Consider the following 19,156-nt stretch of genomic DNA (forward strand, 5'->3'; position numbering starts at 1 on the left):
GCACTGCAAAAGTCAGCCCAAATAATGCAACTGGCTATGTAAATCAAAATCACTTTTGTTGGAACACATTTTGGAATAATATATAAATCACCTCAAAAATGTTCATACCCTTGATCTGGTAACTTTACTTCTCAAATTTTTGTTCTCAGAAAATAATCAGATTGAGAATAATGGTGGGGAGACATGTTGATAGAATGACTTCATAAATTAGGACAACAAGTCAGACAAAGTCATGTGAGGTATCCAGAGTACATGTGTTTAATACTCAAAGATATCTGCTAAATATAAAATAGGAGTCTTCAAAGCCAAAATCTCTCAAGAGTCAAAGATTTTAAAAATCTAAACAGTTTGATTAGTCTTAAGTAGGAGCTGCAGACATCTGCAAGTAGAGAGAGAATGATGGATATGCACTAAGTGAGCTATGAAACCAACTCTTTTTAAGTTTGTAGTGACAAAGTTACCATAAAAAAGAGACTCAGTAACACATTCATAGAAGGGAAAAAAGATTTTTTACAGTTCATCCATCCAAAGTCTCTGGTGGCAAGTAATCTCAGGTACCTGTGAAAGTAACTTGGCTTCCTTTGTGGGCATGTGTATTTTTTTTTTTAAGTTTATTTATTTATCTTGAGAGAGTGTGTGTGTGTATGAGAACACACATGTGAGCAGGGGAGGGATAGGGAGGGAGAGAGAGGGAGAGAATCCCAAGCAGAGCCCACACTGTTGGCATGAAACCTGATATGGGGCTCCAACTCAGGAACCATGAGATCATGAGCTGAGCCGCAGTCTAATGCTTAACCAACTGAACAACCCAGGTGCCCTATTGGGCATGTGTATTTTTAAACTCTCGGAAGGTTCAGCATTAACTGCAAAAAAGCTAAGAGAAACAAAATCATAGAATTAATAAATAATACCTGGTACTAAGAATAAGTATGCGCTAGAATTGATGACATTTGGACATGGACTATGGAGTGATAGTGATAGATAGTGATACAGTATCTATCAATTAAACTTCCTCATTTTGATAACAATCCAGTGGTTACATAAGATGGTGTCCTTGTTCTTGGGAAATACACACTGAAGTATTTAGGAAAATGACTATATGATATCTGTAACTCTCAAAAATGATTCAGGGAAATAACTAAATACACACACACACACACACACACACACACACACACACACACCCCACATGGAGGAGACAGAATGATTAAGCAAATGGAATAAAATGTTAATTCTTGCAACTTTTCAGTAAATTAAAAATTATTATAGAAACAAAAACTATGTATATTATTAAAATTAAAAAGCACGTACATGGGGGTTCCTGGCTAGTTCAGTTGGTGGAGCATGTGAGTCTTGATCTTGGGTCATGAGTTCAAGTCTCACACTGGGCATAGAGCTTACAAAACAAAAAACCAAAACAAACAAAAAAAACAAAAACAAAAAAAACAAAACCATGTGCATGTTTAAGAGAATTTGGCCTTTTAGAGTGATCACCTTACAACTGCAACTTGAAGCATATATGTGAGTTATAACATTAGATTGAAATCTTAAGTTTATGTCATTCTTACAACATTGAAAACTTTAAGTTCACCATATTTATAAGTTTAATGCAGATTTTTAAATAGTTATTTAATATTTGAGATTTTGTTCGTTAATGTAGATGGCTGAAGTAAAAGGCTTACAAAATAAATCAAATTTAATATATTAGTAAATATGATTTAAGTTATTTGGAGGCATTTGATTAAGTTTAGAAACCAAATCAAACATTATTCAGGACTCTTAAAAGTTATTGTTAAACTTCTGGAATTATAAACAGAGTAATAAAACTTATGCATTAAATTTATTTATTTTTTTTATGAAATTTATTGACAAATTGGTTTCCATACAACACCCAGTGCTCATCCCAAAAGGTGCCCTCCTCAATACCCATCACCCACCCTCTCCTCCCTATGCATTAAATTTAAAAGCCTGAGAAAGAAAAAGATTTTTTTACTGTTTATTTATTTTTGAGAGAGCGAGAGACAGAGAGAGAGAGACAGAGTGTGAGTGGGGAAGGGGCAGAGGGAGAGGGAGACACAGAATCCAAAGCAGGCTCCTGCCTCTAAGCTGTCAGCACAGACCCTGACGCAGGGCTTGAACTCAGGAACCATAAGATTATGACCTGAGCTAGAGTCAGATGCTCAGCCTACTGAGCCAGTCGGTCATCCCGAAAGAAATAGATTTTTAACTTCAAGTTTTAAAAATTGACTACTAATTATTTAAATCAAGAACATACCTCTGAACAGTCTTTTCTATATACAAAAACCATGCTCAAGGATACCAAAAGACTCACATCACTGGATTTGCAGGTTCTTTTCTTAAGTGGCTATAAATTCTTTGAAATTATTCTTCTCTCAGTGAGAGCTGGGGTTTGTATCCCTGCCCCCTTGAATCTGGCCAGACTTGTAACTCCATAAATCAACAGAATATGACTGTAGTGACATTATGTGACTACCAAGGCCAACTCAAAAAAAATTATGCAGTTCTACCTGGTTCTTTTGGTATGCTCACCCTTGAAACATTCCATTTTAGAATATTCCTTATCAGAATACAGCTGTTATGCTGAGAGAAGTCTAAGCTATATGTAGAGGCCACAAGAAGGTTCTCCTGTGGATATTCCCAACTGAGTCTAGCATTTAAGTCATATTAGCCAAGGTACCACACACAGATGTTGTTATGGACTGACTGTTAATGTCCCTCTCAAATTCATATGTTGAAGTCCTAGTCCCCAGTGGGTTAATATTGGGAGGTGGGGCCTTTGGGAGGTAATTATGTTTAGATGAAGTCATGAGGTTAGAACCCTCATAATGGGATTGGTGTCCTTATAAGAAGAGAGATAAGAACTCCTCTTTGCACACAAAAAGAAGTCATGTGAGTACACAGCAAGATGGTGGCTGTCTACAAACCAAGAAGAGGACCTTCATCAAGAAGAGAATCTGCTACACCTTGATCGTGGACTTCTCTGTCTCCAGAACTGTGAGAAATAAATGTCTTTTAAGCCATTCAGTCTATGGTATTTTGTTATAGCAGCCCAAGCTGATTAAGACAAGTATAAAGGAACTTTCAGCCCCCTACCATTTCAGACACCCAAGCCACTAGAGATATACTAGCTGAGGGATTTCTAATTCATAAAATGCTTGAGTGTAATAAAATGCTTATTGTTTTACACTACTAAGTTTGGGGTGCTTTGGTATGAAGCAACAAATAACCAAATCCCAACTTTAAGAATTGGTTCTCTGTATTGGTTCTAGATTATCTGGAATTTGTTTTTTGAGTATTTGGATTTAAAGTTATTCATGATTCTGTTGCCAGAAGTTAAAAAAAAATCCTGGTAGTCCATAGCATGCAGTGGCAAGACAGAAAGCATGACTTCGGGTGACCAAGCAGCTGCTACCAGAAAATATTTTAGTGAAATAAAGAAGTATAGTGGGATTATTTGGTTGTTTCTAAGTACACTGGAGAAAGTGAGTTAAGAAATGACTGGCTCAGGCCTTTAAGCTCCCACCTTAAGGTCTGGGTAAAGGACCAGAAAGTTTCTGTGACTTCCATAAAAGAAATCCTTATAGTCTATGGTCACAGGGCTGAAAATTCTGAAAACCAAACTCGAAATCTAATTCTGTGAGTGGGTGAATTATAGTGCAAATTGAATTACCAAATTTGTCTGGTCTCCTATGTTCAAGTTAAAGCAATGATTGAGAAGGAACAGGACCTTGAAAATTGGAATGGGAATATATGAGCAGATTCCAATGAAGATGGGGACCCCTAAATACAGCTGAGCCTTTCTCTCCTGCCTGAGGAGGTCAGATTCCCCCTGCCTGAAGAACTTGTATTGGGTTGCCCTGAAGTAGATACTTTCCAAGTAAGTGCTGGCCTACCCTTACTATCTCTCATTGCTTCTGGGTGTATAACAAGACCCAAGTTCCAACTGCCTAAACAGCCTTCCATAGACTTCTCTATCAGCTTCCACAATTGCTTAAATTCTGCATAGCTGTTCTGCTTCTCTGATTAAATCTTGGCTGATAAATTAGGCATAGAGGAGATAGTAAGAAAAGTTCATTTAATGAGAGGGAAACATAAACAGGGGAAAAAGGAAGATACACCCAGAAATAAGAGGACAGCATGGTACAGTTATAAACACGTTACATGTTGCAAAATCAATCAGGAACTGTTTCTTTCACATGGACTCACTTACCTTTTTTGGAGGAACATAGTTTGGATTTATGGCTTTGGCTATTGACAGTTGTAATAAACGGGGTGAAGGATCAGAGATTTGATGAGAACTTCTTGTTAAGTAATCACTGTAGGGCCTATATACAAATGGAACATGAAATATTATAATCATTGGAGGAAAAATAACTGCATTTTTTCATTGCTATAATCAACCTCTGATCAATTATATATATTGTTTCTATCTTAAAAACTTCTTTTCCCATAATCATAGTTGGGTTTTTTTTTAATATCGGATTGGTGTTTTCTAAAAATATTTGTACTATGAGCCACAGTAAGAAGTGCATTTTATACTGTGATACAGTATATGTAAATCTGTGTGTGTGTGTGTGTGTGTGTGTGTGTGTGTGTGCTGTATATCCAAAACAAAATTATCATGAAACAATGCTTACCTGAATAAGGTATTCTCATTTTTTTAATTCCATTTGATTTCATTAAAAAAAAAACTGGAATCCATTTTATGATCCACTGATGGGTTGAGACTTGCAGTTTAAAAAACACTTCACTTGAGCAGAACGGACTCTCCAGAGCCAAGCGTAGACAAGAGGCCCACGGAAGAGGGTAGGAAGGGCAGAGAGGCGGTGCGTGCTACATGGACTGGTGGGAGGGAGCCGGGGCAGAGGGACAGCCCACCAGCAAAGCAGAGCCCCTGAGTCTGGCTTGCAAAAGCAGAGGGGCCAGACTCCGTGAGTTCTGACAGCCAGCAGGACTTAACATCTGGAATGTTAAAAGTCAACAGCTCTGCTTGGAGAGTGGGAGGGTGAGAGGACACTGGGAGGGAGAGTTGTTGAGCCCTGGAAGACAGAGCTCAGCTTGGCCAGAGTCATCTCCCTCTCCCATCCCCCAGCAGAAATCCCAAAGGGAACCAGTTTCTGTCACCAAACTTGCTTGCACTGCACAAACACACAACGCTGTGCTTCTGTGGATCCATGCCTCTGACGGGTCTGCCTCCCTCCTGGTGCTGCAGGGCCCCTCCCACAGGGGACCACCGACAGCAAAGCAAGCTAAGCCTGCCCCTCCCACCCTGTGCACCCTGCGGATCCACCTCGGCTAATATGCCAGATCCCATCAAAGCAGCACCACAAGCCTGGTAGTGTCCAAGTAGCCCAGACAGGGGCCACACCACTCCACAGTGAGTCCTGACCCTGGGAGAGGGTGAGATAAGGTACACACCAGTCTGGCTGTGGCCCCAGCAGTGGGCTGGGGACAAACATCAGGTCTGACTGCAGCCCTGCCCACCAACACAAGTTACTCCAGACGGCACAGGGGAAGTGCCCTGCAGTTCCGCGCCACTCCAGGGACTACCCAAAATGATGAAATGGAAGAACTATCCTCAAAAGAAACTCCAGGAAGTAGTGACAGCTAACGAATTGGTCAAAAACGATTTAAGCCATATAACAGAACAAGAATTTAGAATAATAGTCATAAAATTAATTGCTGGGCTTGAAAAAAGTATAGAGGACAGCAGAGAATCTATTGCTACAGAGATCAAGGGACTAAGAAATAATCATGAGGAACTAAAAAATGCTATCAATGAGGTGCAAAATAAAATGGAGGCGACCACAGCTCGGATTAAAGAGGCAGAGGAGAGAATAGGTGAATTAGAAGATAAAATTATGGAAAAAGAGGAAGCTGAGAAAAAGAGAGATAAAAAAATCCAGGAGTAAGAGGGGAGAATTAGAGAACTAAGTGATGCAATCAAACGGAACAATATCTGTATAATAGGAATTCCAGAAAGGAAGAGAGAGAGAAAGGGGCTGAAGGTGTACTTGAACAAATCATAGTTGAGAACTTCCCTGATATGGGGAAGGAAAAAGGCATTGAAATCCAAGAGGCACAGAGAACTCCCTTCAAGCATAGCTTGAATTTATCTTCTGTATGACACATCATAGTGAAACTGACAAAATACAAGGATAAAGGGAAAATCCTGAAAGCAGCTAGGGATAAACACACTCTAACTTATAAAGGGAGACCCATAAGACTAGTGGCAGATCTATCTACTGAAACTTGGCAGGCCAGAAAGGAATGGCAGGAAATCTTCAATATGATGAACAGAAAAATATGCAGCTGAGAATTCTCTATCCAGCAAGTCTGTCATTCAGAATAGAAGGAGAGATAAAGGTCTTCCCAAACAAACAAAAACTGAAGGAATTCATCACCACTAAACCAGCCCTACAAGAGATTCTAAGGGGGATTCTGTGAGTGAAATGTTGCAAGGACCACAAAGTACCAGAGACATCACTAAAGCATGAAACCTACAGACATCACAATGACTCTAAACCCATATCTGTTTATAATAACACTGAAGGTAAATGGACTAAATGCTCCAAACAAAAGACACAGGGTATCAGAATGAATAAAAACACAAGACCCATCTATTTGCTGTCTACAAGAGATTCATTTTAGACCTGAGGACACCTTCAGATTGAAAGTGAGGGGATGGAGAACTATTTATCATGCTACTGGAAGTCAAAAGAAAGCTGGAGTAGCCATACTTATATCAGACAAACTAGACTTTAAATTAAAGGCTGTAACAAGAGATGAAGAAGGGCATTATATAATAATTACAGGGTCTATCCACCAGGAAGAGCTAACAATTATAAATGTCTATGCGCCCAAATATATAAAACAATTAATCACAAACATAAGCAACCTTATTGATAAGAATGTGGTAATTGCAGGAGACTTTAATACCAAGGATTAAAGCAATAAATACCCTATGAGCAACGGATAGCTCATCTAAACACAGAATCAATAAAGAAACAAGGGCCCTGAATGATACATTGGATCAGATGGACTTGACAGATATATTTAGAACTCTGTATCCCAAAGCAACAGAATATACTTTCTTCTTGAATGCACATGGAACATTCTCCAAAATAGATCACATACTGGATCACAAAACAACCCTTCATAAGTATAAAAGAATTGAGAACATACCATGAACACTTTAGGTCACAATGCTATGTATGAAACTTGAAATCAACCACAGGAAAAAGTCTGGAAAACCTCCAAAAGCATGGAGGTTAAAGAGCATCCTACTAAAGAAAGAATGGGTCAACCAGGCAATTAGAGAAGAAATTTAAAAATATATGGAAACAAGTGAAGATGAAAATACAACAATCCAAATGCTTTGGGATGCAGCAAATGTAGCCCTGAGAGGAAAATAAATTGCAATCCAGGTCTATCTCAAGAAACAAGAAAAATCCCAAATACAAAATCTAACAGCACACCTAAAGGAACTAGAAGCAGAACAGCAAAGACACCCCAAACCCAGCAGAAGAAGAGAAATAATAAAGATCAGAGCAGAAATAAATAATATAGAATCTTAAAAAAAACTGTAGGGCAGATTAATGAAACCAAGAGTTGTTTTTTGAAGAAATAAACAAAATTGATAAACCTCTAGCCAGGCTTCTCAAAAAGAAAAGGGAGATGACCCAAATAGATAAAATCATGAATGAAATTGGATTTATTACAACCATTCCCTCAGAAATACAAGCAATTATCAGGGAATACTATGAAAGATTATATGCCAACAAACTGGACAACCTGGAAGAAATGGACAAATTCCTAAGCAACCACATACTTCCAAAACTCAAACAGGAAGAAATAGAAACCTTGAACAGACCCATAACCAGCAAAGAAATTGAATCAGTTATCAAAAATCTCCCAACGAATAAGAGTCCTGGACCAGATGGCTTCCCTGGGGAATTCTACCAGACATGTAAAGCAGAGATAATACCTATTCTTCTCAAGCTGTTTTAAAAAATAGAAAGGGAAGGAAAACTTCCAGACTCATTCTATGAAGCCAGCATACTTTGATTCCTAAAACCAGACATAGACCCTGCAAAAAAAGAGAACTACAGGCCAATATCCCTGATGAATATGGATGCAAAAATTCTCAATAAGATACTAGCAAATCGAATTCAACAGCATATAAAAAGAATTATTCACTATGATCAAGTGGGATTCATTCCTGGGCTTCAGGGCTGGTTCAACATTCACAAATCAATCAATGTGATACATCACATTAATAACAGAAAAGAACCATATGATCCTGTCAATCGACACAGAAAAAGCATTTGGCAAAATACAGCATCCTTTCTTAATAAAAACCCTCGAGAAAGTCAGGATAGAAGGAACATCATAAAAAGTCTTTTAAACATCATTTTTAAGACTTTTAAACATCATAAAAGTCATTTATGAAAAGCCCACAGCTAATATCATCCTCAATAGGGAAAAACTGAGAGCTTTCCCCCTGAGATTAGGGACATGACAGGGATGTCCACTCTGACTGCTGTTGTTTAACATAGTGTTGGAAGTTCTCGCATCAGCAATTAGACAACAAAAGGAAATCAAAGGCATCAAAATTGGCAAAGATGAAGTCAAGCTTTCACTTTTTGCAGATGACATGATATTATACATGGAAAACCCGATAGACTCCACCAAAAGTCTGCTAGAACTGATACATGAATTCAACAAAGTTGCAGGATATAAAATCAATGTACAGAAATCAGTTGCATTCTTATACACTAACAATGAAGCAACAGAAAGACAAATAAAGAAACTAATCCCATTCACAATTGCACCAAGAAGCATAAAATACCTAGGAATAAATCTAACCAAAGATGTACAAGATCTGTATGCTGAAAACTACAGAAAGCTTATGAAGGAAATTGAAGAAGATATAAAGACATGGAAAAACATTCCGTGCTCATGGGTTGGAAGAATAAATATTGTCAAAATGTCAATACTACCCAAAGCTATCTACACATTCAATGCAATCCCAATGAAAATTGCACCAGCATTCTTCTGTAAGCTAGAACAAGCAATCCTAAAATTCATATGGAACCACAAAAGGCCCCGAATAGCCAAAGTAATTTTGAAGAAGAAGACCAAAGCGGGAGGCATCACAATCCCAGACTTTGGCCTCTACTACAACGCTGTCATCATCAAGACAGCATAGTATTGGCACAAAAACAGACACATAGACCAATGGAATAGAATAGAAACCCCAGAACTAGACCCAAAAAGTATGGCCAACTCATCTTTGACAAAGCAGGAAAGAATATCCAATGGAAAAAGACAGTCTCTTTAACAAATGGTGCTGGGAGAACTGGACAGCAACATGCAGAAGAATGAAACTAGACCACGTTCATACCCATTCACAAAAATAAACTCAAAATGGATAAAAGACCTGAATGTGAGACAGGAAACCATCAAAACACTAGAGGAGAAAGCAGGAAAAGACCTGACCTCAGCCACAGCAATTTCTTAAACTTGACATATCCCCAGAGACAAGGGAATTAAAAGCAAAAATGAACTATTGGGACCTCATGAAGATAAAAAGCTTCTGTACTGCAAAGGAAACAACCAAACTAAAGGCAACTAAAACTAAAAGGCAACCAACGGAATGGGAAAAGATAGTTGCAAATGACATATCGGACAAAGGGCTAGTATCCAAAATCTATAAAGAGCTCACCAAACTCCACACCTGAAAAACAAATAATCCAGTGAAGAAATGGGCAGAAAACATGAATAGACACTTCTCTAAAGAAGACATCCAGATGGTCAACAGGTACATGAAAAGATGCTCAACGTCGCTCCTCATCAGGGAAATACAAATCAAAACCACACTCAGATATCACCTCACGCCAGTCAGAGTGGCCAAAATGAACAAATCAGGAGACTATAGATGCTGGTGAGGATGTGGAGAAACGGGAACCCTCTTGCACTGTTGGTGGGAATGCAAACTGGTGCAGCCACTCTGGAAAACAGTGTGGAGGTTCCTCAAAAAATTAAAAATAGACCTACCCTATGACCCAGCAATAGCATTGCTAGGAATTTACCCAAGGGATACAGGAGTGCTGATGCATAGGGGCACTTGTACCCCAATGTTTATAGCAGCACTTGCAACAATAGCCAAATTATGGAAAGAGCCTAAATGTCCATCAACTGATGAATGGATAAAGAAATTGTGTCTATATACACAATGGAATACTATGTGGCAATGAGAAAGAATGAAATATGGCCTTTTGTAGCAGCGTGGATGGAACTGGAGAGTGTTGATGCTAAGTGAAATAAGTCATACAGAGAAAGACAGATGCCATATGTTTTCACTCCTATGTGGATCCTGAGAAACTTAACAGAAGACCATGAGGGAGGGGTAGAAAAAAAAAAGGTTAGAGAGGGAGGGAGCCAAACCATATGAGAACAAACTGAGAACAAACTAAGGGTTGATGGGGGGTTGGAGGGAGGGGGGGTGGGTGATGGGTACTGAGGAGGGCACCTGTTGGGATGAGCACTGGGTGTTGTATGGAAACCAATGTGGCAATAAATATCATATTAAAACAAAAAATAGGGGTGCCTGGGTGGCTCAGTCGGTTAAGCGTCCAACTTCGGCTCAGGTCATGATCTCGCGGTTTGTGAGTTCAAGCCCCGTGTTGGGCTCTGTGCTGACAGCTCAGAGCCTGGAGCCTGCTTTGGATTCTGTGTCTCCCTCTCTCTCTGCCCCTCCCCTGCTCATGCTCTGTCTCTCTCTGCCTCAAAAATAAATAAAACACTTAAAAAATAATAATAAAGATAAATCAATCAATAAATTAATTAATTTAAAAAAATAAAAAACACTTCACTTCCTACCAAAACCTCATATTAAATCCCTGAGATACAAATTCCAGTCACTATCAGGGGCCCCTCTGTGATGGCCAGTCTCTTCTGCAGTGCAGTTTGAAACTGCTAGGTATAATGCCCAGCAACTTGACCAATTTTCATAGGCTGTTCCCCAAATATTCCTTTCCTAGTACAAAAACTTACCAACCAACAAAACTACAAACCTAATATGAAAACAGTTTTCCACAAATAAATATATGATTACCCTCTAGAGGTAGTCTGTTAGATTTCAAAATTGATATAAAATTAGCATACCATAGAATTTACCTTTTTAAAATGTACAATTCAGTGGTGTCTAGCATATTCACAAAGTTGTGTAACTACTGTCACTATCTAAATTCAGAATGTCTTGGGCGCCTGGGTGGCTCAGTCGGTTAAGCGTCTGACTTCGGCTCAGGTCATGATCTCGCGGTCTGTGGGTTCGAGCTCCGCGTCGGGCTCTGTGCTGACAGCTCAGAACCTGGAGCCTGCTTCTGATTCTGTGTCTCCCTCTCTCTCTGACCCTCCCCCCCATTCAAGCTCTGTCTCTCTCTGTCTCAAAAATAAATAAACATTAAAAAAAATTTTTAAATTCAGAATGTTTTCATCACTCCAAGAGAAACCCCATACTGATTAACAGTTCCTCTCCATTACTTCATTTCCCTCCCCCACCCCCAACCACTAATCTACTTTCTGTCTATGGATTTGCCTATTCTGGACATTTCAAATAAGTGGAATCATACAAATATGCAGCCTTTTGTATCTGGCTTCCTTCACTTGGCCTATTTTCAAGACTCATGTATCAGTACAACAGATTCATTTATCAGTATAACATTCCTTTTTATGGCTGAATAATATTCCGTTGTATGGATTTGTCACATTTGTTTATCCATTCATCCATAGTGAACATTTGAGTTCTTTCCACTTTTTTTGCTTTTATGAAATACTGCTATGAATATTCATGTACAAGTTTCTGTGTGAACATTTGCTTTCAATTCCCTTGGGGACATGCCTAGGCGTAGAATGCTGATCATATGATAACTTTATTTTTTTTTACTGATTTTTTTAATGTTTATTTACTTATTCTGAGAGAGAGAGAGCATGCATGAGCAAGGGAGGGGCAGAGAAAGAGAGAGAGAATCCCAAGCAGGCTCCATGCTGTGAATGCAGAGCTCAATGTGTGGGGTTCAATCTCACAAACTCTGAGATCATGACATGATCTGAAACCAAGAGTTGGGCACTTAAACAACTAAGCCACCCAGATGCCCCTGATAACTCTATTTTTTAACTTTTGAGGAACTAGAAAGTGGCTTTCCACATAAACTGCACCATTTTACATTACCACCAGCAATGTGTAAGGGTTTCAATTTCTCCATATCCTCACCAATACATATTATTTCCTATTAGTTATTATTATTGCCATTCTAGAAGGTGTGAAGTGGTGTCTTTGTGGTTTAATGTGTATTTCCAAGATGATTAATGATATTTAGTATCTTTTCGTGTGTTTCCTGTTCACCTGTATGTCTTCTTTGGAGAAATGTCTATTCAAATCCTTTGCTCATTTTCTAAATTGTGTTGTCTTTTTTGCACTGTTCTAAATATTTTATATATATATTCTGAATACTACTCTTTTATCAGATATATGACTTGCAAATATTTTCTCCCAATTGGTGGGTTTACTTTTTACTTTCTTGATGATATCCTTTGATATACAAAAGCTTTCACTTTTGATGAAATCCAATTTATTATTTTTTGTCACGTTTTTGTTGTCATAACTGAGAAACAATTGCCTAGGTCACAGAGATTTATGTCTATTTTTTCTAAGAGTTTTATAGTTTTATCTCTTATAATTAGGTCTGTGATCCATTTTAAATTAATTTTTGTGTATGGTGTGAAGTAGGGGTTCAACCTCATATGGATATCCTGTTATCCTAGCATTATTTGTTTAAAAGACTATTCTTCCCCAATTAAATTGTCTTGGCATTCTTGTCAAAAATCAATTGATGAGTGGCACTTGGGTGGTTCAGTTGGTTGAGTGTCCAACTTCAGCTCAGGTCATGATCTCACAGTTCATGAGTTCAAGCCCTGCATAGGGCTCTCTTCTGTCAGCACAGAGCCTGCTTCAGATCCTCTGTCCCTCCCTCTCTCTCTGCCCCTCCCCCTCTCTCTGCCCCTCTCCCATTCATTCTCTCTCACACACAAAATAAATAAATAAATAAACTTTAAAAAATCCATTGACCATAAATATAAGGGTTTATTTCTGGACTTTCAACTCTATTCTGTAGATCTATATGTCTATTGTTATGCCAGTAACATACTGTCTTGATTACTGTAGCTTTTAAATAAGTTTTCAAATAACTGTTATTTTTCAAGGTTTTTTGTTGTTGTTTTGTTTTGTTTTGCTATTCTGGGTCCTTTGCTTTTCTCTATGAATTTTAGATTGCATTGTCAATTTCTATCAAAAAAGGCAGCTGGAATCTCAATAGGGATTACACTATGTTGATCAATTTGGAAAAATGTACCATCATGACAAAATTAAGACTTCCAATTCATGAACAGGAAATGTCTTTCCATGTATTTAAGTCTAATTTCTTTCAACAATTTGAACTTCTCTTGTTAAGTATTTTGTTACTTTATTATTTTTCACTGTAGTAAAATACATATAACATAAAACTTACCATCTTAACCATTCTTAAGTATTTGCTACAGTAATGTTAAATGCATTAACATTGTTGTGCAACCAATCTTCAGAACTCTTTTCACCAATTAAACAACTAATTCCCCCCTCCCCCCCAGCTTAGTCCCTGCCAACCACCATCCTACTTTCTTTCTTTACAAATTTGACTACAGTTGGTACCACTTATAAGTGGAATCATACAGTGTCCTTTTGTGGATGACTTATTTCATTTAGCGTAATGTCTTCAAGGTCCATTCATATTGGAGCATGTATCAGAATTTCCTTCCTTTTTAAGGCTGAGTACTATTGCATTACATGTATTATTTTGTTCTGTTTGGTGCTACTACAAATAGAATTATTTTCCTACCTTCATTTTCAGATTGGTTAACTGCTAATGGAAATACAATTGTTTTTGTATATTGCTCTTGGACTCTGTGCCTTCCTGAACTCATTTATTAGTTCCCATAGTTTTAATATGGATTCCTTAAGATTTTCTAATCATGTGAACTATGAGTAGAGAAAGTAGTTTTACTTTTTCCTTTCCAACCTGAATGCTTTTTACTTCTTTTTCTTGCCTAATGGCACCCTGACTAGAACCTCCAATATGATGTTCAACAGAAGTGGTGAGAGTTGACATCCTTGTCTTATTCCTGATCTTAGGGGGAAAGCATTCAGTCTTTTACCATTAATTATTATGTTAGCAGTGGGTTTTTTTTTTTACAGATGTTCTTTATCAGCTTGAGGAAGTCCCCTTCTATACCTAGTTTCTTAAGTTTTTTTTTTTTTTTTTTTTTTTTGAACAATAGCTTCCCCAGGGAAGTTTCTTTTTTTTTTTCAACGTTTTTTTTTATTTTTTTATTTTTTTATTTTGGGGACAGAGAGAGACAGAGCATGAACGGGGGAGGGGCAGAGAGAGAGGTAGACACAGAATCGGAAACAGGCTCCAGGCTCTGAGCCATCAGCCCAGAGCCCGACGCGGGGCTCGAACTCACGGACCGTGAGGTCGTGACCTGGCTGAAGTCGGACGCTTAACTGACTGCGCCACCCAGGCGCCCCTCTTAAGTATTTTTATAGTGTGTTGAATTTTGTCAAATGATTTTTCTGAGTCTATTGAAATGATCATGTGGTTTTGGTTTTCTTATTCTGTTAATTTGATGTATTATATTGATTATAGTAAGTTGAATCCAACATATTCTTGCATTCTTGGACAAATTCAACTTGGTCATGAGGATTTGTTAATTTTATTTCATTTTTTTTTCTTTCTGTTCCTCAGATAATCTCAATTAACCTGTCTAAGTTTGCTGACTCTTTCTTCTGACTGTTCAAGTCTGCTGTTGAGCCCCTCTAGTTAATCACTAAAATACATGTCCCAAAGTTCAAGCTCATGTAATACATTTATTGGTGAGCCTGGTGTGTCTTCATTAAACACTTGCTTTTTTTCCTCCTCACACAATTCTAACAAGCTTAGTTATCTGTTTCTAATGCATAGAATCAAAAAAAGAGGCTAGTCAAAATTATGCAAGCAGGGGTTCCTGGGTGTCTCAGTAGGTTAGGCATCCAACTCTTGACTTTGGCTCAGGTCAAGATCCCAGGGTCATGGGATCAAGTGCTACATCAGGCTCTATGCTGAGTGTGGAGTCTACTTAAGATTCTCTCCCTCAGTATTACTCGGCAGTCAAAAAGAATGAAATCTTGCCATTTGCAACTACATGGATGGAACTGGAAGGTATGCTAAGTGAAATCAGTCAGTCAGGGAAAGACAAAAATCATATGACTTCACTCATATGAGGACTTTAAGAGATAAAACAGATGAACATAAGGGAAGGGAAACAAAAATAATATAAAAACAGGGAGGGGGACAAAACAGAAGAGACTTATAAATATGGAGAACAAACCGGGGGTTACTGAGGGGTTGTGGGGGGGATGGGCTAAATGGGTAAGGGGCACTAAGGAATCTACTCCTTAAATCATTGTTGCACTATATGCTAACTAATTGGGATGTAAATTTAAGAAAATAAAAAATAAAACTAAAAAAAAAAAGATTCTCTCCCTCTCTCTCTCTCTCTCCCTCCCCCCTCTGCCCCTCTGCCCCTCTGCCCCTCTCCCCTGCTCATGCATACTCTCTCTCTCAAATTAAAAAAAAAATTATGGAAGCAGCCAAGTGTCCATCAATGGATGTGAGATATCCATGAATGAAGATGTGAGATATATATATACACACACACACAATGGAATATTATTTGGCCGTTAAAAAGAATGAAACCTTGTTATTTGCAACAACATGGATCCAGAGAGTATAATGCTAAGTGAAATAAACCAGAGAAAGACAAATACCATATGATTTCACTCATATATAGAATTTAAGAGACAAAACAAACAAACAGTAAAGGAAAAAAGAAAGAGAGAGAGATAAACCAAAAACAAAAAATACAAAACAAAACAAAAAAACAGGCTTTTAGCTATACAGAATAAACAGATGGTTACCAGTAGGGAGGTAGGTGGGTGGGTGAAATAGGTGATGGGGATTAAGAGTACATTTATTATGATGAGCACTGAGTAATGCATAAAACTATTGAATCCCTATATTAAACACCTGAAAATAATATAACACTGTATGTTAACTACACTGGAATTAAAATTAAATTAAATTTTTAAAAAGAGGCTAGTTAGAGACTATTCCCCTGTTAAAAAAAGAAATGACAGGAAAACTATAAGAAACAAATATCTAATAATCTAACAGCAAGAAGTCAGACCACTTAGCTTAATAAAAAACTGTACTTCAGGGGCGCCTGGGTGGCGCAGTCGGTTAAGCATCCGACTTCAGCCAGGTCACGATCTCGCGGTCCGGGAGTTCGAGCCCCGCGTCGGGCTCTGGGCTGATGGCTCAGAGCCTGGAGCCTGTTTCCGATTCTGTGTCTCCCTCTCTCTCTGCCCCTCCCCCGTTCATGCTCTGTCTCTCTCTGTCCCAAAAATAAATAAAAACGTTGAAAAAAAAATTAAAAAAAAAACTGTACTTCATATTTAAACAGCTTCTGGGAGGTTTTCAGTATTGAAGTACATAGTTGATGTTCATAATAAAGATCTCAAGCCAATGAACAAAGGTTATATGTATGTTTAGTAGCAGAGACGTCTGCTTAAGAAAGTAGGGAAACAAACTTTTAAAAATAAAGCAAGTTTTAGCATCCAAGGGGGTTTCACTTATATGAAACATCAAATTCAGGTCTCTCAAAAAGTGGTGAAATATTAAAGTATTCCTCTGGATTATAAACATAGATATAGAAAAAATGAAAGTAAAAATAAATAAGTAAATATAGATATGTAACTACAAATTATATATCTATTTTAACTAAATCTGCAGATTTTGTTGCACAAACTGATAAGGAAATGAAATTTTGTAGGAGGAATTGGGCTTCTTTTGCTGGATTCTATGATGGAAAAAGACTCAAGTTACCCAGTTCAATCTCTCCCTGAAATGCAGGAATCTTCTAAAATTCATGTAAAGTCATAATTCCAGCTTATGCGTGAACACTTTCAGGGATTGTGGGAATGATGGCAGTTGATTTTTCCAGGTAAACATTTCCATTATTGGCTACCTCCTGCTCTGTGAATTCCTTGTTCTACATCTAGTTTTAGGATCAACACAAAGTAATTTTACTTCTACCTCCTTTTCCTCATTCAGATGCTGACCCTTTAAATATTTGAACACAGCTATCACTGCTTCCTTGGTCTCTTCTCTAAGCTACCCATGTCATTTCTCTTAACTATTTTTTAGGTAACATATTTCCAGAAGCCTCAAAATATCATGCAGCTCCTTCTGCATAGTTTCAAGTTTAATATCATTTTTTTTTAATTTTTAAAAATGTTTTTATTTATTTTTGTTTTTTTTTTTGTTTTTTTTTTAATATGAAATTTATTGTTAAATTGGTTTCCATACAACACCCAGTGCTCATCCCAACAGGTGCCCTCCTCAATACCCAATCACCCACCCACCCCTTCCTCCCACCCCCCATAAACCCTCAGTTTGTTCTCAGTTTTTAGGAGTCTCTTATGTTTTGGCTACCTCCCTCTCTAACCATTTTTTTTTCTTCCCCTCCCCCATGGTCTTCTGTTAAGTTTCTCAGTATCCACACAGGAGTGAAAACATACGGAATCTGTCCTTCTCTGTATGACATTTCACTTAGCATAAGTATCATTTTCTTAAAGAATAACATCCATAAGTGGAAACATCCACCTACTATGTCTTGACTAAAGTAGTATAGGCTAGGACCATCACCTCCCTGTAACTGTACACTGTATATATTCCATTAATGCAACTTAGCATTTTTCCAAGAACCATATCACAATCTTAGCTGCCATATGGAAGTATCACCTAAGCTGTCTTTTACTTAATTTTTTTTAAGTTTATTTTATTTGTTTTGAGGGGGAGGGGCAGAGAGAGGGAGACAGAGAATCCTAAGCAGGATCCACGCAAAGCCCGATATGCAGGGCTCGATCTCATGAACCGTGAGATCATGACTTGAGCAGAAATCAAGATGCTTAACTGAATGAACCACCCAGGTGCCCAAAAATTGTCTTTTAAAGACAAGGAGAGGGGAAACTGGGTGGCTCATTTGGTTGAGCATCTGACTTCGGCCCAGGTCATGATCTGGCAGTTTGTGGGTTTGAGCCCCATGTTGAGCTCTATGCTGACAGCTCAGAGCCTGGAGCCTGCTTCAGATTCTGTGTCTCCCTCTCTCTCTGCCCTTCCTTACTTGCACTCTGTCTCTCTCTGTCTCTGTCTCTCAAAAAAAAAAAACAAAAACAAAAACATTAAAATAATTTTTAAAGACAAGCAGAAATTCATCATTCAAAGCAAAAGGAGCAACATTTGAAAAGTCACAGAGGCATAAGAGAAACATCAAATTCTACAAAATGCAAAAACTTGTGATTTTTCATTTGCATATTTCCTTTTAACTGACTAATGATGCTAAGTTCAGTGCATAGTTCAACTTCACAATTTGAGTCCAATGTAATTACTGATGATAACCTTCTGATTACCTACAATTGCTGCAAATATTTGATCTTTTTACCCTGATTCTTTGAACATAAGTGGACTTCTAGTTCATAAAACCACATACACTAAAATAGATAAAATATTGTGAGATTTAACCAAATTAAGTTAGAATTTATAGAGATTGTCAAGGTACTTTACCTATTTAATAGATATTCTTTCTTGAATCTGTTGGGCAGTGCCAGCTTCTGGATCCTTTTGGATGGCTGGCTAAACAGTGCAGCAGAAGGGACCTCCCAGATTATAGACTCTCTACCACAGCTGTAGTAATATTGAGCCCTGAAAGTTGTAGAAGAGAAAAGAACTGAGTGAAGTGAATATGAATTAGACTTATCATAGTAATTTTTAACACTAACCTCCAGCTCTAGGCCTAGGAGCAAGTATGACAGTTTACCCCTTTACTGCTGAGCCATTTTCCACATAGGAAGAAATCAGAAATAGTTGCAGCCATCAAGTTTCAGCTGGCTTCTAATATCCTATTCCAAAACAGATTAATTTTCTGTAATAAATAAATT

The 19,156-nt window shown here is 37.9% G+C and overlaps 1 protein-coding gene across 2 annotated transcripts in view; it reads right to left on the minus strand.

Moving 5' to 3' along the window:
* The window catches only part of THEGL (theg spermatid protein like), a 56,917-nt gene that overhangs the window by 7,540 nt on the left and 30,221 nt on the right, over positions 1–19,156 (minus strand). For both annotated transcript variants that reach the window (XM_047856202.1, XM_047856201.1), the window contains 2 exons: positions 18,783–18,920; positions 4,232–4,346 (listed from right to left, as the gene is read on the minus strand). In XM_047856202.1, the coding sequence (XP_047712158.1) occupies positions 4,232–4,346; positions 18,783–18,920 (253 nt within the window). The remainder of the gene's footprint in view (positions 1–4,231; positions 4,347–18,782; positions 18,921–19,156) is intronic.

Source organism: Prionailurus viverrinus, chromosome B1, assembly GCF_022837055.1.
Source record: "Prionailurus viverrinus isolate Anna chromosome B1, UM_Priviv_1.0, whole genome shotgun sequence".
In the NCBI taxonomy this organism is placed as follows: Eukaryota; Metazoa; Chordata; class Mammalia; order Carnivora; family Felidae; genus Prionailurus; species Prionailurus viverrinus.